We start from the raw sequence: 26648 nt of genomic DNA, 5'->3' as shown, positions 1-26648 counted from the left end.
GTTGTTTCTTCCCTTTCCTGCATCGTTAAAATTCAATTTTCCCCTTCCTAAGGTAACAAGAAGTTTCTTGATAAGTTACAGGCAAGCAAAGCTTACTGTTAAAACACATTAATAACCTGACATTAACATTGCGAATACTAATCGAAATAGAAAGTATTCAACATTTGTAGCATCTTCAATTGTGTGTCCATGTTTTGAAATATGTTAATTATTTTTTATCAGCCGCAATTTGAGTACGTTAATAACATTAAATAAATTAACCTGACTGAAACCATATGCTGACAATTTATTTATATTGCAAAATTTTCTATAAAGAAGTTAAGAGCAGAATAATATTCCATATTTTGGTGCTAATAAATCAAATCTGATTTTTTACACTTATTTGAATCACTGCGATGAGGAAATGAATTATTAAGAGGAAATAAGAGTATAAAAATACCTCTGTTAATAAAATTATCTAAACAGTTCTTTCTTGGGATGTTGCTTAATACTATATAGTATTGTAGGAAACTACCAGAAACATTTAATTTGACTAAACAGAAAACAGGTATCCTAAATTCTTTGTGAACTAAGATTGGTATACACACATTTATATCGTATTATTCAACTTATTCTGATTATTTTTGTTGAATAACACACTTTTTCGAATATACAGAATAAGAATAAAATATTTATAGATAGCTACGTGCAACATAACACTTGTCGATATTATTTAGACATACCTAAAAGACGTGTTCAATATCATGTCTCATTATGTTATACGTCTAGCATAATTTTTCTAAAATATGTAAGAGCAGCTGCCATAAAACCATTGAGTTAGTGGAATATGACTTTTGGTATTAAAGAGTTTACTAGATATAATTAAAACGAAATAAACTTCGTATTTTCAATATAACATCAATTTTTCATTGCTACATATGTAGTCAGAATAATTATAAAGTGAAAAGTACTGTTAATTCTATTACCAGACAAAAATAAATAATTTCATTTATGTTTTCCATTTGCTCGAAGAAAGTTAAGGTTTACAATTTTCTTAATTACATTTTGCGAATAATAATGTTTTAGTAGCGTGTATATCCTATAGATGTAGTACTTTTATCGTCCTATTAAAAAGTTTTATCGTAACTGTGTTACTCGTTTTCGATGAAGGAAGGGTCGACGAGTAAGAGAAACAACGTTTTCCGGCTGGTGACGACGGAAGTTTCGTCGCTAACCGCACGAAATTCTGTTTCGCGTCGCGATTCATAAATCCCCTCTCTCTTGTAACATTTATTATGTTGCATGTCCATATCCTCTGTATTGTTTCATTGCACACACATACACACAAACGTTTTTATTACTAGTTGCTTTTTTTGATTTCATGGTATAGTGATCCACACAATATTTCCAACTTTTGATTCAAATATTATGTTAAGATATATATATTGGATCCTAATCTATTTGCAGAAAATTAAATACATATAGGAAGAAATTATTTGAAATATGTATAACATCCAAAATCCACTGAAATCTATTGCATTTTGTGATTTATTAAAACGTTCTTCTCTCTATTGGCACTAGCAATAAGTAGTCACGTCGTATAGAACCTGTCATGAGAAATAAAAGTTTCAAGGGAATCATAGGTCGCGCAACTCAATCATTTTCTTGAAAAATGATGTTAAAATTCCATTGGCTCTTGCATTGACATTATTTGCAAAATGATTATATTGCATAGTCAAATAAAAAGTAAATAATAATACTAATGAGGAAACAGAAAATTATTCCTTAACACATGAGATATCCCATTCAAAATTGAACAAAGCCTTTAACTTTGTCATTTCACATTATTACTGAATTAGTTAATATATTATAAAAAAATCTGTCAAACAAGAATTGAGTGAATCGATTACGATTTCATGTTATTAGTTTTCCTTGCACGGGCACATATAAGGCATATGAAGGTGAATTATGATTTTTTAAAAAATAGAATCACACTTATTTGTGTACTAGTGGATGCATTTTTTGCATTTCGTTATTCCGTATGGAGAAGTATTTAGTTGTTCATGCCAAAAGACCGTCTCAAGAAATATTTATTACGTTTGTTATTTTATTTCAAGAGTATTTATTAAAATACGTTCTGAACTGTTTTTTGGCATGAGCAAGTCAATAAAAATAAATAAATATAAATAAAAGAACAAAAAATAAGAAAGCCTTAATGGCAAGGAACACGAAATATGTGTTAGTATGATATTGCAGACAAGAATACTACTTGATTAGAATAATAAAATTAATAGATGTGATATATATTTCGGAACTAGTAACTATTATTAATACTTCAAAGATACTAGTATTAATTACATAAGTATTGATGTTAAACTCCCTTTATTCCTCCGCTGTACCTTAATACATACTACCCTAATGTCCATTTTGTCGTAAATAATTGATGTACGTACAAGAATACACATTTTTACCTAAAAAAAAATGCATCTGTATTTTTTAGATGCATCGTTCCATTTGTAATGTAAAAAGCAGTTCATCTACCTTTTATCGTCATCTGTCTATCATAATATACAAATCAATATATTCTTTTCACCCAAAAACTTCATAATAGTCTTAATTTTCACATGTAGGTTTGAAAAATTCTCGTTTGAACCCTGCGTATCGTTTCATGGTTTACCATGGTTTACCACGATTTGACCGTATCCCGCTAATTAAATCGGTTTTATCGGACGGGCTCATTACTAATGAATTGCATGCATACTAGGTGTGATGCAGTATGCAATTCAACTCGGGCGGAGTAAGGTTGACCTGTCACACAACCTAGATACATCGACCACGTCTTGTTGTACCTGTTGCAAAGTTTGCAACAACACCGTGCAACATATAAAACTATCGTTGCTTTAGTGAAACAGGCCTGCTTGCTTAATGGATGTTTCGAATTAATTTCTAATTGACGATTCTGACGTTCGCAGTTTATCGGTGTAATACCTAAGGGAGGCGGATATCTGAAAATAACTTTCACAACAGAAGCATAACCGTAGCATGCTTCCTCTGGTTCCTCATAGTTCGCATTACCAAATTTGGGGAGGTTTTCTCATATAGTAACTATTACTTAAGAGAGTATCAAGGAAGGATATTTCATAAAATATCATATTGTTTTTAACGTGTAAAGTTTAAATAATTAGATATTAAATATTTAAAACGTAATCAAACAATCAGTTGACTTTCATTACAATACAATATAAGAGAAAGATAAACGGACTAATAGGAAATTAATTTTTCTTTTTAAGTAAAATCTCAATCTGTTCTAGTTGCCCTTATGATTGTTAAAATGTATGATATGTGCACGAACAGTTTCTATTTTTTAAACCGGAAAGAAACACATTATTAGGTGTATAATTCGACGAGGTGATGTACAAACTTCAGTAACTATGTATATGCAATGGCTTATGAAAATACTGGGATTTACTTCAGCCCATTTTTACAAATACGATTGCCAAATACATATTGTTTACATTTGAAAACAATCTCAAAACATGTATATGTAGAAATTACACGATACTTTCTGCAAATATGTATTAAGTAAAAAATGTGTATATAACCTGAATACCCATCTTACATATACATATAATAAATGTGTTTAATTTTTTATACACTTTCGTAATCTCTGCGAAATATGTGTTATAAATTCTTAAATGTTTAATTTGGTCTCAAGATGCTCTACTCACAATACTCATGAACAATGTAAATGAATTTAAATCATTGTTTTGAAAACGATTATTAAAGCATATAAAGTTGATTCAGCCACTCCAAGAGATAGTAATGCATATAATTTTGAAGAAGAAAAATGTTGTACTGCGAAAGACAATATGCAGTTTGAACATGTATTAAAGTAAAGAGTTGTCTTTTTAATTTTATTCTTTACTGAAAAATTATAATCATTCCCAAAGTAGGATTTGTACTTATATTTATATTGAAAAGCAGAATAATCATAAGTCGCGAAGATACGTATTAGTACTTACTACTACTAGCTATACTACTATAGTATTTCCATCGCCATAAATTTGATATGAACTTTCTTTTTAAATTTATTCCAATGTACTCTATATACTCTACTCTGATATATAATAGAGAAAGTATTATAAGCTTTTATTTGAAAAATCAAAATTAATTTGAATTCAATATGAAAAAAAGCATTTTCGAGATGTTTACTATCGTTTACGTAGTTCATGCAATGGAGAAATATTTCAATTAATAAGTTTTTGTTATTACATCATCGCAAACAACTGAACAATTGTGCCGTACATTGCAATAAATACATATGTATATGTATAACACAATCTTATATTATTCTGACTATTCTACTATGGAGTGAGCATAATTTTGTATCCGATATTACAGTTCAGTGTATAAAGCAAGTATTTGTCCCAGCTGGTCAAAATCTAATTAAACTGTCTACATTTCGATGAGCTGTACTTGCATATTTAACTTGTAGTTAAACGACAATTCAACCAGTTCATTTTCGATCAGCAACATGTATATTATTACAAATATTACGTATTACAAATAAAAATACTTTATTTGTTATTACGAAAATATTTCATAAGCTATTGTTACTTATGTAAAAGAGATACTTACTTATGTATCATTCAGAGTATAAAATCTACCATTTAAAAGTCTTTTAAAGCCTAGAGAATTCTGGAAAATTCGTCAAAGAGTCTACATAAAAAAATTCCTTTCAAGTCTAGTAAAAAATCCTATTTTAAAGTGTAGCAACAGTTCTGTTAAGTAGTTCTGAGAAACAAAATACTTTTCTCTGGTCGTCTTGCCTTTCAAGCATGTTCTTGTTAATATTTTTAACGCAGTAAAGGAATGTACTGTGGTGTTCCCCAGATTCTGTAGTGTTTTTTACTAATCCTTAAGGATTCATGAACTTTCCTGAGGCGTTACCTAGTGCTTCGACATAAAATTACTTATAGTGTCCCCAATACAATAGTCTTTTCGTCGAAAGTATAGATATAATATACTAAATAAGTAGAGCAAGGTATTTTGTGTATATGCATACGTTTGATATTGATATACTGATATCATAAATCATTTTAGATAATTTTATTACTATTGCTTATTATGCAGTCTGGTTTGTACAGGCTGTAAAAAGATTATTTGTTGTGGCTTTGGCAGGTGACTCTACAGCTCTGAATCAGTGGAGATCTGAAAAAAAAGTAGCCGCAATATTGACTTTTACCTTGAATTTCAAGGACGAATCTTTTTTATTACATCTTATAGTACTTATTCGTCACAAGGGTAAAAAATCTCAAAGGAAACATGGAACCGCAACTCAGCCGTTTTAGAGATGTACAATCACCTGTCAAAATCATGACAAATTATCTTTTTACACTCTTTACATTATACATGTAGAGCCAATATATAGCTACCTACACGCTTAACTCTTTCGACAGTAATGGTATAATAAATTCCAAGATAACTTCTAGAACGATTGTTAAGATGTTAAAATTTTTCTGGTACCATTTAGATTCGTTGAAACATTTTAGGAACCCATTGTAAATGGTACTACATATGTCACCATAAAAATTATATTTAATCTATTCTTTTCATTTGAGTGTGCTATAGTCCGTATTATTATGTTACCATATTCATTACTAAGAGGAAAATCCATCTCGAAAGAGTTAAGGAAATGTTGCATGTTACGTGCAACAGTACATACCGATATGTACACTATCGTAAAAATGTTAACTCTTAAAATGATCTCTTGGCATGATCTTAATAACTGGTAACGTAACTATATTTTTTAATGTAACAATTGCACTTACTGCAGTGTGCATTCGAATTTATTCATACCATCGACGATAAAACATCGATGTAAATGAATAAATATAGAGTATCGGCAAATAAACTATTTTTCATTTTATTGTGAATAAATCGGTAATCTCAGAAAGAAATATTATATTTAGAATGATGATGTATTTAAGGATTAATCATCTAAAGAAATTAACAAAAGTTATGGATTAATTAATTTTTTCTATAGCACTATTTCAAACATAGAATAAACATTGTTTATTTAACTGTTTCGAAACAAACTGTCGAACGACTGCTGTCAGAATAATCTCATGGATATATCCCTTACGCAGATTCCCTTCGTATACTGTAACACTTCGCGTGGAATATTTGTTACTATGTATCTGTTTTATATAATATTGAACAATTCAGTGCTTCTGCATGTACGCGCAAGTTGAGTTAAACTCCATAACCACTGAACAACCAATGTTTTAGTTACAGGATGTATTATACGCAAACAGAATCTATACAGATATATTCTGAACGGGTAGAATATAGGGTACGTACATATTCAAGCATATGTGCACATGCATATATATATATGAAAGAATTAATCACAAAATAGTTACATCATAAAAATAAAAATATAACCAATAGGTAAAAAACTATAGGAAACAATCAAATCAATAAGAGTTATTATACATATTTTCGTATAAATGCATCTTTTTTTTCTTATAAAATAATAAACATTATTGCTTACCTATGCCATTTATACGAATTATGACTTAACGGATGACAATTAGATATTCGGCGTAGGTCGATGATATTATGAAAGACATTAACTGAAAGGTTGACGTGTCATATATACATAGTAGATACAATTATATTCCTGTCTCTTTGCCTGTAAATTTCCTTCAACGCAATAGCAATTCGACATTAGAGCGCGAGAACACATAGTATTTGCATTTGACAGCAAACTGAAGTACGACTATGAGATGTGTTCGTGATTCATCTAGGCTTGACTAAGAGGATTATCATGAAAATGTTTCAATTGCTGCTTTGACCAACATTCCGAGGTTGCCAAAATCACCTTCATATATATGAGGAATTAGAATCACAATTCCTTCAAGATCCCTAATTGAAATTGTTACTTTTCAAATTTCAGTTAAAAGATTTCCGACATCAAGCTCATATTATATTAGAAAATGATCAATTGTAAGACAATTTTCAATTTAACGAGTTTTTCCATATCAATCGTTTAATAATTATTGTAACATTTTTAGTTTTCTTTGTTATACTTAAAATTTTTTTCCTTCATTATAATATAGGTACTTTCTAGTTAATATGCAATTTTTTATTTTATTTTATTTCTAAAGCCTAAGTGGACAATAGTTACTTTTGTTCTCTAAATTATTTCATTTAGTTAGCTGTTATTTCATTTAGTTAAACTGTTTTTGCTGCTCGTCGACGCACGCTTGTTCAAGAGTTACTACTTATAGTATATTCATCAATACTACCACACATAATACATATGTACATATTTACTTACACCTGGTAGGCTCGCATAAACGCGCACGTTATGCGTCGCAGGTACATCACAGTAAAAATAATATCACGTATCTGTGATTCTAGGATGAACATTAATTTGATCGAAAGTAATTCAAGACTTATGTTATTATCGAAATAACTAGTGTTGGAAAACTTGAAATCAAATACTTTCAAATAAATAATTTAAATACTGTAATTAAGATTAGTATTATAAAAAATCACGTTTAAATTATATCAATTTTAAAAATGACTGGACTTCTTTTTTAATTTTTATTAGTACATCTAAAAATAATATTATTGAATATCGTGAATGATGACAAGTATGGTTGATTGATGCTTCATCCTTGTTTAATTTGAATGTAACAAATTTGCGTTAAAGTAAATTGACATTATTCGCGATTTATATGAATTCCCTTCTCAGAAGTGTAACTCGTTTAGAGTTTAATCGCAACAGATTTGAAGTTGAATTAGTTATAACATATGCCTCTTACCGAGTTAGTTATATTAATAATATTTATATGGTAAGATAAAATTATGCAACACACTTAGGTTTCAATATTTTAATATTCAATCTTGAATTTTGCTGAAAATAATCAAACTTTTATTCTACGAGATACCATTAGTCCTTAATATAATACCTGAAACAGTAAAAAAAGAAATGTTGTGCCCCTCACGTATATAAAAAGAGAAAATATCAAGAATGATAAAATGATTTGAATAATCCTATATAGCTAGTGATGTATACTGAAAACGTTGATTTCAAGTATTAGTAATTTCTACAGTTTTATATTTAATCATGTAATGGATTACGCGTTAGATTTTATTATATAAAAGAAGCCCAAATATAGTGTAGAATGGACCTTAACTGATATAAAATTTAAACTGCTAAGAGTCATAGCCGCAGGCAATGCAAGAAGATCTCACGGAAATCAGGGAACTGGAAATATTCAGGAAGGGGACGAATCTGATGCGTTACCAGGAAACTTCTAGGAATAGAATCACGTGCGGACGAACCTGATGCCTTATCAGGGAGCCGCAGGAGGATGAAACTTTGTGAACCAACTCGATGCGAAATTGGGGTATCACCAGGATGAAAATTTGCAGACGAATTCGACGTATAGTTGACGAGCTGTTAGGAAGTTGGAAAATACATAGATGAATCCAACGCAAGTTGAGGAACTGCTTTGAGATTGTGAAACATACGGGCAATCCTGGCGCAAAAATCAGGAAATCGTTGAAAGCGGACAAACCTGTTTAAATAGCAAGTTGCCTTAGGAGATTTAGATTTTTATAAATGGGCTCGATGTAAAATTGGAAGATGACATGGAATGTTTATTTCTTCCAACGAATAAGTCATAACGTCTGAGAACGTTCATTTGTGATTAGAAGGAAGCCTATCTTATCGATATGAATATTACATATTTCGTATACTACAGTATAAAGTGATATTTCAGGACAACACACATATATTAGGTTGTCTCAAAAGTTTCTTTCATTTTATAGAAATAATAAGTGCACAACATTTTTTGTTTTATATTATTTTACTGAATTATGTATGAACTATCTTGTTCTATTGGAACATTGTGCACCTATTATTTTCTTATAAAGTGAGAGAAATTTTCGGGAGAACCTAATATATATTACTTTAATTACCTGTAACTGACGTTAAAATATTCATTGCTTGATGAAAGCTGGGTTCATGCAAAAGGACTTAGAAAAGTGATCTACAAAATTTTATGAGTTAATAAGAGTGTCATTGTAGGTAGAAAATAATATCTAATAATAAGCAATAATAACATATTCCTTTGTGCATTATAGTAAGAATTGTAATAATGGTAATAAAAAATGTACTGCAAATTTAAGTCCAAAATGTACAAATCAAATTATTTAAAAAAGGATCGTTAATGATTGTTATGAATTAACAATGCACGATACTAAAATAATATTACTGAAAACTATATATGAATTTGTTGACAGGCAAAATTGATCGGTATATAGCAAATTTAATTATTGAGGAAATACGTGAATATGAAATCTCAATACATTATTTGCTTCCGAGCAACGAAATAAATAAAAAGATTATGCAAGTTTTGCTTATTTTGTGAATATGAATATACGTACACAGTGCTGAATAAAGAGTATTACATATCATTAATGAAAGATGCAGCTGAGTATCGCGCACGCATGAAAGTGTACTGCTAAAGAGTAGAATATATTTTGTCTAAATTCATTTAACTTACACAATACACTTATTAAAGAAGATTGCAAAGGAAGTTTGTCTCCTTTTTCAGTTAGTGAATAATTTGATATCTTCTATTAAAAAAATATTTGTGAAAGCGCCATTTTACGTTGGTACATTCCATTTCCATCTAACCCGATTCTAACCAAGACGTGGCTTGAAGCTACGATATTTTATGCCATGAACTCAGAAGATATAAAGGAAGTAATTGAATCCTTAAATGCGAATGATTCAACCGCAATTAAATTAACATGGGACGTGCTTCAAAAGGAACAGCCGGTCTAAAATTTAGTATTCATAAAGATCTGTTTGAAACTTTATTACTTAATATGACAAAATTAGAGGCAAATGGGAAATTAATAATCATTTCAACAATTATTAATTGACATCGAAAAGGTCTACACAATGTATCGAGAAATGATTGAACATTGCTATTGGAATAAATTTAAATATGGCTCAAGTATATAAAGCAACGTCGAATGTATATTTTCAAATGCTTGCAAATTAACCTTAACCGATAAACGTTATAATAAACTACTGCTAGCGTAAAGAACATGTTTATGGTTTATCGCGATTTATGTTTGTTTCTTTTATTTTCAATGGACTGCCCAAATACTTGACATCACGAATCTCTCCAACTATAGTTAAAACGGCAGATTTTAAAGCATATAAGAACGTCACTCAATCATACAATGTAGCCACAAAACTTTAGTACGTTAAATACTTTTTTCTAAAATTGTACATCTTAGCAAGCCCCTGCCTAAATGATTTTATGCGGATTCTGTTGGGGCTAAGGAATGTAATCAGATTTACACGGTGTAGCTTTAATATAATGTCTCGACAGTTACACATTTATCACACTTTAATGGAATAAACATCTTGATTGATCGATACAAAAGATAAGCGTACGGTAGACAGACATGATCAGACGATACTAAGCCCGATATGTTGCGAAGATCGCAACAGCTTAAATCCACGTGACAATCGGTCATTATCTAGGACAGTAACGCTGTTGGTATTACTTGAGGCAATTATAAACAGAACGGGAGAATTGATATCCCAACAGACTCTGGCATTTTAAATAAGATTTAGATGGACAAGATCACATGCGTTCTTAGAATACCCTTATAATTTTTTTGGAGTAGATGAAGGAAAGTTTGAGATAGAGAAAAGAAGCATTTAAAGGAGTAGAATATACATATCTTATACAAGATATGCACCCGAAATAGGTGTTACATAATGATCAAATTCAATAGCCACGTAACATTAATTTTTTGTGCATTAATGTAATTTAATAAATGCTGTCATAAATATCAACCATGCGTGATGTTTTTTATTAAAACCAATTTCAAATTAAAAATTGTTAATTAAAATGATAACTCCCAAAAAGGGAAGATCCATTTTTTAAACAAATCGAGCAACCGACTAAAATTTGTTTAAATTTTAAATGAATTTTAGGATGCGTGCAAATTTGATAAACATGGCGTACATATACGTTTGTACGAATTAAATTCCAATTGATAATACTCCGCACCAACTTGAATTTGTGAAATTGCCGATAGCTGAATCAGACTGATGGGTTCTCATTTTGCATGCATGCTTCTACTATACAACGTGCGACGTTGGCCCACAAATGGGTTTGTAGCACGCTAGGAATAACTGCCAACTAAATAATTTCGTTGTCATCCATATAATAGTAGTATCGTGCACCTCATATAGCCATTATAAAATATTGCTTAGTAGGCACACAGTTTAGGCTCCATTGAGCTTGATTTTCTTCTTTCCTGAGTTGTAATTTACCCGACACGCAAAATTATACATACAATTATGAAATTCCAAAATTTCCGCCAGGCCTGGATATTATCGGGCCTGGAAGATATAAGTTACATTAATCTCATAAAACCAATCATCCAAATGTACGAATTATCAAACTGATAGTATTACCTTAAATTATTTTAAACTAATTACATTTAATTTCTAATCACCTAAAGTGGAATAAGGTTAGTTGTATAAAATAATAATAATAAGATCTAAATATGGACTGCACAGGAAAAAAGGTTAAATTTTCGGCAATTTATTACATAATTATTATTTAATTTTTACTGATGGGAATAAATAATGTTTAAGTCATACGAGAACATCCTTGTACAAGATTTAAGTAGCTAGACCTAGTAGACCTAGTAGACTAAATTTGAAACATATCCTAAATGTGCGAAAGAAAAGATAGGAAAAGTAAATATCAGAAACCCTGTCGATTTATCTTCAGTAAAATGGAAATGCTCGGAGAGTAAATGCTAGTTGTAAATCAGTCTGTATTTTCTTCAGTCATGTGCAAAGAAAGTGTGTATGTGATGTATGCACGACTTGCATATAACTCGTTTCTGCTTATGTTGTTCGCACAACAGTAAATAGTATATTTTGAATAAAACATTGATAAACTTAACTGATGAAATATTGATAGACTAAATTAATTTTTTACCTTTAGCGCAATTTATCATTATTAAAACTTGTTTTATTTTTCAAAATGCACATAAATATATAATAAAATATATTTCTAATGAAAATTAAATACTAAATTTAATGTGGAGATACATAGCTTCAGTTTATCTCCAAGTAACAACAAACAAATTTTAAATATATAAATAAATATAAAATATGATAATAAATTCATAAATTCCATATGAAAACTATAAATTTAGAAAACCAATTTGTATATTACGCTAAATAAAATATCACACGACATAGTTCACGTAGTTACTTGTGAAATTATCAAACTTAGTTCGTGTCATTTAATCTTTATAAAAAGCAGTTCCAAACTACGTCCAAATGAACTATAGCTAATTCAGAGCATTAACGTTAATTTAATTTTTAGTTATTCAACTTCACTGAAAATGACTATTTGAAGGAATTGGGAATTTTATCAGTCATATCCTGCTTTTCTATTTAAGATTAATTTATGTGAATACTTTCTTTTATAATTAATCGGTTAGTGATGATATTGCTTGTATTTTAAGATATAAGAATTGATACATAAGAGTTAATATCACCGCATTTATTTTCTCGTGTTCTTTATGAAATAAATGAAACAGATGAAAAGTTTCCATTGATATAAAAAGTGTATAAAAATATGTGCATAAGTATAAAACTGTCACGAATCAAAAAAAAAAGAAGAAAATTTACGCACAATAAGAAAAGTATTCGTCTTTGTACAACTTTATAAATCGTTTTACTTCTTTGAATTATAGAATTTTACTTACACAAATCATAATATTTACTTAACTTATAAGATTCATCTGCAATCCTTAGCGAATTAATGAATCAAATAGGATAAATTTATGTATATATACGTTAATAATATTGATATCTATAATACTAATATCATTATCCCATTTACAATCACGTTTCACAATTTATTTAAAAATTATGACAATAGCATAATAAAAATTATACAAAATTATTTTATGCGTGGATTTGTTATAATAAATATATAATATACATATATTGTTCTATTATTTCATTATAGTTCCATCTCAAATTTAGTTAAAATCATAATACTGCTGAATTGTGCGTTTTGCGAGCATATTAATCGTTATAAAATAATAAATACAGTTTGAATCGATAGATAATAATAGAAATGTCTTTGTTTTATCCGTGCCGATTACTGCGTGAATTTCAAAGGCAGTTTGTTAATGAAATATTTGTACTATACAAAGTTATAAATACAAAACTACTACTCCATTGTTTTCAATACTATAAATTTTAGAATATTGAGGCTAAACTATTTTCTAAACTAATCGTTTTCAGATATAAAAATCGCAGAGATGTTTCACACAGAATAAAACAGAGTATCGATTGGTATATATAAAATATATACTTCGACTTAAAAACTTGTCGATAACCTCGAGAAGAATGATCTTTCAGAAAAAACATCATGATCATACTATTAGCCTTTCTAAATCAGTAACTTTGTCTTTACACAATTTCTTCTATTGATAAAAGTAACTAATATTTAAGAATCCGAGATAAATAAGACACTTGTATGCATATTGTATTCACCAGGTTGTAAGTATATAGTGAGAAGATTACTAGTCTAGTTTCTTTATATTTTGAGCCTTATCTGTCTTGAAACAAGGTTATACAAACATTAAAGTTTGTTAGAAATGATAATTACTTTATTATCTACATAATCTTTGTTCGTCTAATGCATTTTCAGTGCATCGTGAATACTCGATGTAAAGTGAGCTTCCAATAATTTTAAGAATTAATCGTCAATGGAATTCTCACGAAGACGTTATATGTATATACATGCAAAGTGGCATCAATCTTTCGAGAAAATGTTTTGAAATGTCGAGTAAATTTACATGAAACAGGACAATCGTAGTCGTTTTGTTAGAAATGATGAGATGCTACGGTAACAGGATTTTCATGTGAATTCGTCGATATATTATACATATGATTCGACTGATCATGAATGTGTTTGGATATTTACCAGAAAAAATTTTGTAAATATGAGTATTATATTGTATACGTTATACGAAATTCTTCTAAATTTTATTAATATCGTAATGGCATAAATACGACTATCATGATTATATTGATCTTGTAAATCATTCTGAAAATATATACAAAATGGTCGGCTGTAAATATATATTTAGTAAACAATTAATATGCATCGTGAACAACAATATCAGACATGTAACAAGCGTTAAAGATAATACCACTTAATGTCGGAGCTTATTAGTATAATGGATAATTGCATCTTTCTACACTTTACTTATGCCTGTGAAATATATGTATATTTGTACTAAATAACTTGTTTCAAACATTCCACTATAATTATGATCATCAGATCTCGTTATAATATATATGACTGAAATTTCAAAATATTTCATATAACACGCATAATGTATTCATAATACATTTCTACAAGTGTTCGAGTACTTTCATAACCAACTATACGTTATGTACGTCGCGCTGCGGTAAACATGGAATATCTATTGAAAGTATACACAAAATATTATATCTATAAAGCTAACAAACGTTGATTACTCGTGTTAAAAATACCGTTGTTTATATACTATGATTCATCAGACCACATAATCCTATTTAAAATATTTGAATCTTGCTGCTACAGAGTAATGGATCAGGTAATAAATTTTGAGCGTTATTCTACCTTTGGTGCACATAGATGTTCAAAAAAAGTAAATTTAAATAGTGATATATCTACATATGTGTAATATATTTCTATTGAATATATTATGTTTGTATGTTTTATTTTTAGAATCTAATTCCTTTCAAATTTAACATAAAATTAGATAGCTAAAAATTTATCGCGCTATTGTGTATTAGTAAAAAGTCGAATGTAACTAACAAAAAAGATAGACAATGTACATGTGTCGAACAAAATTGGTTTTAAGTATACTAATAATTTAATGATGCAATTGGCTAGTTTGAATAAAATATAACGTCAATTTCTTAATTTTAATAAAAATGTACAATATCACAAATAAATATGTATACAAGCAGATTTGTAAAATATTGGTAGCAGAAGTCTCTTTCATAAAAGTGCAATTTCTGGTTTAACGTCTATGAATTGCCTGTGGTTTACTGTAAGAAAGAATGGTGGATATCTTTTATTTTTCTGGCAATATTATTGTCGACCTAAAAGATGCACTGATCCTAAGCTTATTTCTATTTGCCTTTGGTACATTCAGCAATGGAATTCATAATTCGTCTTAAATATAGAACAAGTACGAGCATAACTGATGCGCCGAATACTTTTCTCTTTCATATGATACTTATAGCGTACGAATATTTTTATTACGCTGAAAAATAAAAACAAAACTGATGAGAAACTTACACGTTATTATTCCACCACTAACATAATTAATGTTATTTATTTCTGATATAGCCTTGATGGGAACATAACCATGTTTGCAATAATATTTATCAAATTTAATATATAAATTTAAGTTACCATTACACATATTAATTAATCACTAATTTGAAATTAGAAAACATTCGATAATATGCAAAATTCCAAATTCTTGCAATACCTTAAAAGTGAACAAACTAGAATGCAAACTTTTCGATAAATTTAAAATCCAGTAGATGGTCACTTGAATTATGTATTTAGATTATCAGATAAATGTAAAAGCAGAAATAAAGATAAAAACTTATTGCTGACTCGTCGTTTATGTTCCGGCAATTAAATATTGTAAATGAATAATTGTTTAATTGACTTACACGTTTCCAATCGAATCGAGTCGATATTAAATCGAGATTCAGCATAAAACTGAGGTTTCAAACAATCCAGAGAAGTACTCTAAGTGTATGAAATTCTCCGAAGCCCATTGTTAGCAGTAAACCGGTGAGCAACTTTGAACAACGATAACTGCTTTCAAACTTGTTAAATGGTTAAAACAATTCAGTTTTAACGAATGAAAAAGTAGCGTAGCCCATTGTTTCGTGCAACAGCATCAGATAATCATTATTGTATAAAAGTTAGGTGACCTAATCATCTAGCGCAGACGACCGCAAACTGTAATGTCGTCATTAACGTTGATTACAGCAGCCAGAAATATTATTATAAAGGTTCAAATTAAAAAGTGATTAGTTTCGAAGAAACTTATAAAATTAAGTTTCCATTACATTATAGCGCAATCAATATATTTGAACAAGGATATAACAAATATAACAAAATATCTTACGGCCAAGTATTTAAAAATGTTAATTTTAGCTGAGATAATTATTGAAATAATTTATATAGCATATTATTTCTTAAATTTATCACAGTTAATTTTGAAATTATTTTTTACAGTCGAAATAAAGCACACTATATTGCATAAAATATCATAATTTCATATAAGTAATATAAATAATATATATAATATAAATAACATTGAATTGATATTGTAGATACCTATTCCGAAACTAAATAATGATATCATACATTTATTTATACATTTATGCATCTTATAGGTAGTGCTAAAGGTCAAAGTAAAACGTTAGATTCTGATTTATGACTGAAGAAAAATTCTAAATTGTAGAATAATATTGACAATATGAAATACAGATATATTAATTGTTATTTTTTATCAACATTCAAATTTTTCCAAAATCAATGCATCATTTCTGGTAAAGAACTTATGAATCAAACTGAATTTGAATTCGAATTCAGAAATGATATTTTTGTTTGAATGTAAATAAAACAAATATTTATACGAACTGATAGAAGTGAAAATAAATAATGACAGAAAGAACAGAATACAACCATAGTAGAAACAAGTAACGCATCTTGCGAGTAGCCATATCCAGCAGGAACGCGGATATTAATGTAATCGAGCTAATGCTATACACAACAATTTCTAAACGCCGTGTATGTACGTGATTCTACACGAAGTCTGTGAAAATGGACGTGATTGTATTCACCGATAACAGTGTGAAACTGTGTTTCTACTTGCTACAGCATACGTATGGTATCACAAGTTAGATACACGAAATAACTTTGGACAGTAATGATGGCAGCCACAGGATTGAAACTGAATACAGATATCTTGCAAGCATCATTAATGAGAATTTAATGCTGCGTCCTGGCGAATCTAATCCCGATCAATTGTTCACGTTACATAGAAATTTAAGCACATAAAACACGTTTTAAAATCACATACGACAACGTATTTATAATGACAATTGTTAACGAATATTTATTCGAAACAGATTAATTATAACCGCCATTACTATTTACACGTTAACTTCTGTAAACTTAAATAACCGCAGATTATTGAAATGCAACAACGTTTATGAACATTTAATTATAGGCACATAGACCTTAACATTTCCTACTTTGTTTGGTAGTCGTTTCAATTTATCGAATGGTAATGGTAGTAATTGAAATCGAATTTAAGATTTATATCTTCGTTTACTCTGGAAGTTACTTAATATATGATTGTGTGCAATTTGAAATACCATATCATGTTTAACCAGGCACGTAGTTCTTCCACTGACGACATATTAATTTTCTCATACCATAGAAATTCACTATAGACCAATGAAAGATTTGTAACTTTATGAAAGTTACATATAAATGTAAAAGATATATTTCTATATCACATTTCAAGTGCTATATTAGTGACCCTTGGACAAAATAAGGTGAAAATGGCCATCCATTTAATTAATCAAGTTTTACTTCACATATAAATAATGAATTTAAAAAAAAGAGCATTTCAAATATTTTACAATTTTATTATATCACAATTGTGAAATTCTTATTACAAAGTAGACAAGCAATTTTCAATAACACGGCCGTAGATACGCAAAGTATACCAAACACATGATGTGGTCTGTAAATCGACTACATGTGCTGTTTCTTACTCTTCAAGCATCTGACTAACTTTTATTATGTTTGTCATTTATAATTACAAGTTTGATAAAACAGCACGCTTATTGGAAATACTTTGCAACACTTGCTTTAGGGATTGAAGTCAACTGCAATCTGCCCGTAATATATCAAGAAACGATATAAAACGAATAGTACAGTGGGCGAATTATGAATTGTAGAGATACGAAGCGTACAAATCACCCTTTTAATAGATGTCACCAAATTTCACAGAGAAACATGTACATTCGTTTTAACATTGTTTCGACACATTCACTGCGCAATGTAATTCCGTTTCAAGAAACACCGTCACATTGACACATAAAATGCCAAATCTGAACTTTCGTCGTAAAATTCCAGGACGGAAGTCCCCCTGAAACGTCATCGGTGGTGGCGACAGGCAACGGAACCCGTTAGATTTTCGCACACAGCTAATACACGTGTACGAGATGCGAGACGTCAACAGAATGAACAGAAGCGTGTACACAAACTTTGCTTAAATGCTGTTTCGATGTTTGCCGCCACCAAGAGCCAAGCGTCGAACGTGCTCCACGAATTTAGCCATAGATTAGTAAGTACGCACTCACCGGAACCGGTGGAGTTATCCGTCCAAACACTTGCTGCGAATGTCGAAACCAGGAAAACCGTGGTGAAGAACCGCGAACGGTTCCCAATGGTCTCTAAAACACGCTTCACACGTTCACTGAACATCACGGTACCAAATGGAGGAGAGGGTACGCGGCCGGCATCCCGACTGAGGGATCGCGCTTTGCGAACCCCAAGAGCGTGTTTCTCTTTCCCCTCTCCCTTCTACTTGCTTTCGCACCCTCTATTCTCCCTACCACAATTCCTTTCCCGCCACGCGCAGACGCTTCAACGTTCTAGGCTTCCTAACTCTTGTGCTTACCCATTTTCCCACTCTGTCTCCCTCTTAATCCCACTCACTTATCTCTTATCAATAGGTGACGATTAATTATCGCTATAACTCCCTGAGTTGGTGCCAACGTTCTGCTTACTTGTGAAAAGATAGAATCACCTGTAGAATGTTCTTTGGACTGCCTTGTCCCTGTATTTAGCACTATTGGACTTTAGTTTTCGAAATATGTATCAAACAATGACAAATATCAGAAGATTAGTATCTAATATAACACATCTATCAACAATAACAAAACTACGTTAGAGGCTCCTGGAAAAATCGAGTTTGAAAACTTGTTAAGTACGTAATCTAAATTTAACCAATTTCCAACTGAACAAAAGTAGACAATCGACTGGAGCTGATTCCACATGCGAAAATAAGTCGAAAATATTGAAAAAAATATTTTCATTTAAGATTCCATTTTGAAGGAAATAGGCTTTGAACATGTCTAGCCAAGGAATAGCCCAATATACATGCATTCGATACATTTTCAAATACAATTTTTTCGGAAACGAAACTTTCCGTGAAAAAATTATATTTTAAACGACGTTTCTAGGCAAACGTTTCATATTTACGCGTCAATACTACTGTATGGAATCATTCATACCACATTTATAATATATGTATTTAGATGAGATCTAACAAATTATAGCTCTACGAATATTTATTACTTATTCTATGCCCGTTTCTGCTATTTCATAAACTAGAGTACATTTTTACATTAGACACATATTTGCAATTTATAATAAAACATATTTACATATTTACAACACGAATATTTATCTTCTGTTCGTTTAATGTTTTTTCAGAAACTGCAAAAGAGAGATACGTGTATATAGTATATTTATTACAAAAATATTGGCTAAAAAATGTAATAGTACAATGTTTTAACTGTAATCAATCATTCTATGAATACTCTCTGCACCTATTTCATATAGGAAAAATATATAGCCTAGAATATATTACACTTAATTATACAGCAGACATTGATAATATGCTGGCTTCGTATCTTTAATACTTGTTGGAACTTCTTGGTAGATAATATCTTTTAATATCTATATATGTATCACAGAAAATAAAATATAGAAGAAGATAAAAAATGCGAGTGGAGTGATGTTACAAAGTGATCTTGCAGTCAACTCTATTGTTTGATCGAAAGCGTGGATTTGAGTAAAATCGATTTAATTGGCGTCCTGATATTAATAACATAATAGATAGAAAGTACATCATACTATTGTTGAGTTATTTGTCGCATATTGACAAAAAACTACTCTTTTCAAGTTAAGTTAATGCTTTAATGAAGTCAATATTTTGTAAATATTCAGGTTTAAGTCGCAAATTCATAAACTCGTCATTAAATTTCTTTTACTATCGATTATAAAACTATATAGAAACAACGCTCGGTTACAAAAAAAGATCAAAATGACCTCGAAATATTAAAAAAAGAATTACAAAAAAGTCAATTTAAAATTAATTTCAAATCAATGTAGAAAAGTCAAATATATATAATTTCTTGGAATTCTTCCTTTTTTGTTGTTGTAACAATACTCAAACTATTATTGCAAATAATTAATTAACATCTATATTAATTTAATAGTTCAAAAATTGGAATTTACGTCAATTGTAAATGTACTCTCATTTACGATTCTTCAAAAAATATTAAATAATATTAAACAATAGATTAAAAAGTGTAATTGTGTAATGTGCAGCATAACTTCACATTACATGTTGGAGTCAAAATATATAAAAATATAATTGGTTTTTTAATTTTATCAAAAGTTAATTAATTTATTTCGTCTGTAATTTAGCTATTTTATTTATTTTGTGATTAGCTATTTCTCTCTCCCTTTCTCCCTCACCCTCACTATCTATCTATCTTTCTATTAATCTCATTCAAAGTATCTCTCAACACCTTCAATTCGAAGCAGTAGGTAAATAAGTTGTGAGAGCATTTCGTGATCACTATTGTATTCCGCATTATCATATAAATTGTCTTAAAGAAGCTCACATTTTAGGTACATTTTCATAAATATTTACCGCAGCTATAAACATAATTATGCATTTATATACTGATTAATATTTAGTATAACAATATAAAATGTAATTTATAGAAATGAAGACTCAGGTAAACCTAAATAATATATATATATAATTTTATATATTATACAAAAAATATCTTAAATTAAACGTAAATAATATGTGCTTTTGTTAAATGATTAAAATATTTTAATGCACGGGATATTCATCAATTGACGAGGAATGTCGATTATTCAATCAACGGAGACCACAGTACACTTAATGACTAAGATTAGGGATCATCGAAGCTGCTTCTATTGTGATTACGATGGACCGTTAAGCGATATTAATCATCTACCTGAACTGAATAGACCTATAAACGTGAAACGATGGGGATTATATATTGAACACTTGCGTTAAATAATCGTAAATCCCCTGTATCGTATAAAGTTACAAAATATTGTGCATATAAATTCAATTTCAATAAATTCGCTAATATATGTTTCCATATACAATTTATGCTAACAGTTCTTTCAAATTTTATATTTTGTTTAATATATTTTCCTACACAAAATTAAATTAATGTTATGAAAACATGATTATAATTAAGTATAAGTCTTGGATAACTATTGGTATCATGTAAAATGAAAAATTTGAAAATTAAATATTGAAAATATTTTGTCTAATAAATATCACTAAAGCTGTTACAATAACGATAGTCCGGCAAAATTTTTTTAAATTGAATTTTAAAACGCATATGTTTAAATTCTATATAGTTCATATGAAAATAGATCAGGTAGTATGGAAAAGGTTTTTATGGAAAAATTACCATATAATAATTGTCTTCCGTTGAAGTATTCTATGGAAAAATAGTTATCACAAATAAAAATAATAAACAATAAATAAGCGTAACGAAAGCATGAGCGTGAAATCAACACGTCTAAAAGACATAATTTAGATAAACAATATGAAGAATTATTTTTTAAATTATAGTTATTATTTTATCGTAGGACTTTTATACTAAATGCAAAATTGTAAATTTCTAATAAATAACTACAATGGTTTTTCTTCGAAGTACAATTAGGAAAAGAAGTTGAAGCAAAAATGTATAACACTGTACAAAATAGTTGTAGTCTGTACAAAAAAATTGTTAGCCCGACGTATAGAATTTACCTAGGAATAACATGTAACTATCCTCGTTGTCGATGTTTCCACTCCTACACGTTGCAAGATGTCTGGGAGTGAATAATGATTCTGTAGAGGTGTGGATTACAAAATCGTGGCATATGGAAGAACGGTATGTGGAGAATAAGTTCTTGCAGATGCTCATGCTAGAAGGCGTGTCTGAGAGACTCGAAGGCGCCAGAAGACACACTGCCATTGTAGCTTCCAACTTCTGACGATGCTGGTCTTCCTCTCTTCTTCTCTTTCGTTTCCTTTTCTCTTTACCCCCTGCTAGTAACCCTACCTAGAGCTCGGCCTCGGCTTTTCTCTCCTCTCTTGCTAACGTTTGCGCACTCCTTGCTGCACAACTATCGCCTGCCAGTATCACGCTAGTCCTTGAATTCTGGAGTACGAGTGAAAATTCTTCTCCCGCCCTTTTTTCCTTTTGACCATATTGAAGTCAATCGACCATACTCAACGACAACTCGCCCCCAGAATAGTTTGCATTTTATCATTGAACCTTCCGATTGCTCTTTCTGTTTTCTTGTATCTACAAAACTTACCAGGGCGCAGGGTGTAGAGCATACACCTGTTCCAAGGCTTAAAATATTCCTGCCTTGTAATATAAACATCAATTTGACGATCAAAATAGTTGAAACAGAAAGCTTTTATGAATGTATTATGCCTGCTATACAAAACTTCTTGAAATTTCATTAGCGTTGAAGTGGGGTACGATAATTATTATTGAAGTATTGACATTATAATTTAATACATTTTTTAGAAATCATAAAAATATTTAAGTAGTTAATTATTACATAAATAAGTACCATAAGTCTAAAGTGACTATCCCTGCTAAAAGATGTCTTAATTAGACTATTATAGCAAAAATAATTGAGGTAGTGCTAAATAGTCCATTTTATAGAATAAATCTTCATATCGGATGCCATTACCGAGAAAATCGAGTTTAGATTTTCGTTAAGTACGTGTACACGTAACCAACCATAATCTGCTTAGTTCATCCAATTTGGCTAACCATTGGTATTTCTGTTTGCGTTTATAAACTATGTTTACAACCGTGATAATTATGTTTATAACTCAGAAGTCAGTATAATTTTAAATTATTCGATAAAAAAATTCTGATAATTTACAAAATTCCGAACTGTTGCTCTTGATGTCACTAACAGACCCTCGGTAAATTAAATTAAATAGCTCAATAAATTAAAAAGCGTGAACTGGTCACTACGTTATCTTTTAATCTTTGACGATTTGGATTATTTATAGCAACTATTTCTTTCATGTGATTCTATAGATAAAAAGACCATGTTAAATTTCTATAATTCGTCGAAAGAGCAGATCTGCCTGTGACATCAAGAGAATTTTCAGTATTTTCAGTATTTTCCACCTTGATTATTAAAATTGTAAACTCTTGTTGGATTATTACTAATTGTATCAAATATTGACTGACATTGTTTGTAAATACAACAGTATTAACTAGTTAAACGAATTCATACATCTATTTAATGAATATTCGGTTTATCTTGAAAACGGAGCATAATATGGCAAAATTATTCCATATACTTTCAACTTCTTTTTACATAAAATATTACTTTCTTTCCGATTATATGATGATTTCGGAAGTATCGTATATATTCTTTTATGTATTATTTTTATGACTCATATTATCTTATATACTCATTCAAAATGCTTATTCTATAATTAATTAAGCACATGATATGTAAATACATACGTACAAGTGTATATAATCTCATGTTTGCAATCGTTTTATACATATATGCAGTTATTTGTAAGAGATAATTCCTGAACCTTATGCCATCCCAGTTGAACAAAGGTTTATAATGTGATTTCCATTCTAACCAAAACACTTTGGAAGAGCACGAGCACGCATCTTCGTGTTAGTAAACAAGGATGCAGAGGACATGACGCTTGGTTACTTCGAAAGCAACAACCGATGCTCTCTACCGAGGATGCAACGACAGATACGATGCCGATGTATTTAGGAACGCAGCACAAGGCAGGCACGCTCCCTTCTGTCTACCTGTATACTGTATAGCCACAAAGTTACATCTCGCAAATTGCGTTTGTCAACAACGGCTAATTGCCACTAGAAATGTTACTTAACTATGAAGAGACTCATAATTAGGACGATGGAACCTCAGAGGATTCAATTATTTGCCTAGCATAAACGTAAGGAAATTGGAATCGTCATTGATCCCAAAAATCATGGATCTAAAGACACCTGATAATTAGCCGTTTATAAATTATTTCTTCGTACATTGGTGCTATAATCTCATTTCCTTACACTACTACACATTTATGAAAATAGCAAGTATCTTGATATTTTACTATTATTCGAGCAATAATTTACGAATTATGGACAATAATGGACGCAAGTATTAAAATTACTAAAATGTATTGTAAATTAGTATTAAATATTATAAAACTGTTGATGTTGTTACAAACGTCCATATTCATTAACGAGTTCAGTACGGTGTAAAATGTTAGCAAAAAAAAAAGGTTGTGATAAAACATTACTTTCCTGTAGTGTGATGTCAGAGTTCCATTGGCGCTTGTATTGACATCATTCACAATATGAATACATTTTGCAATTATATAAAAGACAAATAACGTAATACTAACGAGAGAAAATATTCCATGTAACGAAGTATCTAACTTCATGATTTCAAATTATTATAAAATTACATACCATGTTACGAGCCGGAGTTTCGAACAGCGCGAGAGATCGAATACGGTTGCAACGTACATATCAATGATTTGCAGTGTGTCAGCAGATATGTGCATGAACCTAACGCGAGATCAGGGAGCCGCTAGAATTATTATTTACAAGGACGAATTTGATGCGAAACCAAGAAGCCTCTAGGATACAGACATGTGCGAACGAAGCTGGCGCTAGGTTAAAGCGCAGCAGAAGGTTGAAAGTTCGTGAACGAACCCGATGCGAACTTGTAGAGTCACTAGGAGAGATGGCGCAGACAAACTCGATACGAAATCGAGGAACTGCTCGGAAGTTGGAAAATAGCACAGGCCATTTCGATGCGAAGTCAGGAAGCTGTTAGGGGACTAGAGAAAATACAGACGAATCTGGTGTGAAATCAGGGAGCTAAATGATGCTAACGAAACTAATGCAAAATCTGGGAATCGCACGAAGGGTTTAGCTTTGGTGAACGAACTCGACGCGAAATCGGGGAATCACTAGGTTGGAAAGATTTCTTTTGGGTGTGGAGACGTGCGAACGAACCTGATGCGAAATCAGGGGATCATATTGCAGAAAATATTAGTATAGGCCTCGTAATATTGATTAATAAAAGTCGAAACGATTCGAGTGATAAAATCGTGTAGTGTGAAAATGTTCAGCTGGATTGTATGGATTGCTGGCTTGAATATTAGGGTTTAAGATAACTGGACTCGAATTTACACGAGAACACAAATATGTATATTGTAATAAAAAATTGGTACAAATGTACAATACAAGTGCATAAGTGTATGTAATACTACCTACGACTGGATGCTCGTTTTTAACACACTAGCAATGCGGAGACTAAAAGCAGTGTCGAAGTAATGCTGAATAGAATTTAGTTCAACTTGAAGATTCCGTAGGGTTAACGATTGATTCGAGAAGGAACTTTAGCCCGATCCCACTATAGTACTTTCTAACAAACGCAACGCGAAGTTATACAGGGACCTTCCGTGATGTTCTATCCGAAAAGCACGATTCCTCGGCTGCTTATATACCATGAAAGTACGAAATTTCATGGTAGGATAGATCCTCAATGTATCACTTACCATATTCGTTTGCATGTGGGAAAGTATTAATCCCCAAATTTCTGAGAAACGATTCTCCTCGGACGTTCTTACACTGCGGCGATCGACTTAATCACAACTTTAGATCAATCTACCGCTTTAGATGAGAAATGTTTAGGTTAAAAGACACTTCCATTTCTTGAGTGTTTTTTGAAAAAGTTTCGGGAACTCGAATAGAGAAAGCTAGTTTTCAACTGTAACATTAGTATGAAAAAACCTTTCAAACAGGAGTTAAACATTGCCAAAGGAGACACGGCTTGATATTAATTTGTTTGCAGGTTAACTATACAGTTTTTAAATAGAATCACATTTCTTTATACTTTGGTCGATGCATCTCGTTATTCTATATAGGAAAGTATTAATTTACTATGCTATAAAATACCAAAGAATCAGTTCAGGAGACGTTCATTACTTTTGTTGCTTGTTTTAAAACCACAGTTTATTTAAATATCTCCCAAACTAATTGTTTTTTGGCATGAGTATATACTTATAGAGAATAATACGGCGGATCGATTAACACGTAAAATAATCCTATTCTACGAAAAAAACATAGTTAACCTTCATATATCCTCTACGCGATTACCTATAAAAGAATTAATACATACTATTAATCGTGTTCTCTTCGATGCGTCTTTGAAAGATTTTTCATATAGTAAGTAGTTTTGGAATAATTTGAAATCATGATGTTAGGTACGTTATTCTATTTGAGATGCCCTGTCTTACGTGCTAGGGAGTAATTTCCTTCTTTTTTTTTTTTTTTTTTTTTTTTTTTT

General features: G+C 30.4%; 1 protein-coding gene across 1 annotated transcript in view; it reads right to left on the bottom strand.

The window, feature by feature from the left end:
- Positions 1–18723, bottom strand: part of LOC100742753 (neurotrimin-like) — a 252618-nt gene extending 233895 nt beyond the window's left edge. Inside the window, exon 1 of the mRNA XM_012386579.3 lies at positions 18527–18723. Within this exon, the coding sequence (XP_012242002.1) occupies positions 18527–18650 (124 nt within the window). The 5' untranslated portion in view covers positions 18651–18723. The remainder of the gene's footprint in view (positions 1–18526) is intronic.
- Positions 18724–26648: the final 7925 nt, after the last annotated feature.

The sequence above is a fragment of the Bombus impatiens genome, unplaced genomic scaffold, assembly GCF_000188095.3.
Source record: "Bombus impatiens unplaced genomic scaffold, BIMP_2.2 scf_0396, whole genome shotgun sequence".
Lineage (NCBI taxonomy): Eukaryota > Metazoa > Arthropoda > Insecta > Hymenoptera > Apidae > Bombus > Bombus impatiens.
Note: the sequence above shows the minus strand (reverse complement) of the source record. Positions and strands in the feature narration are given on the sequence as shown.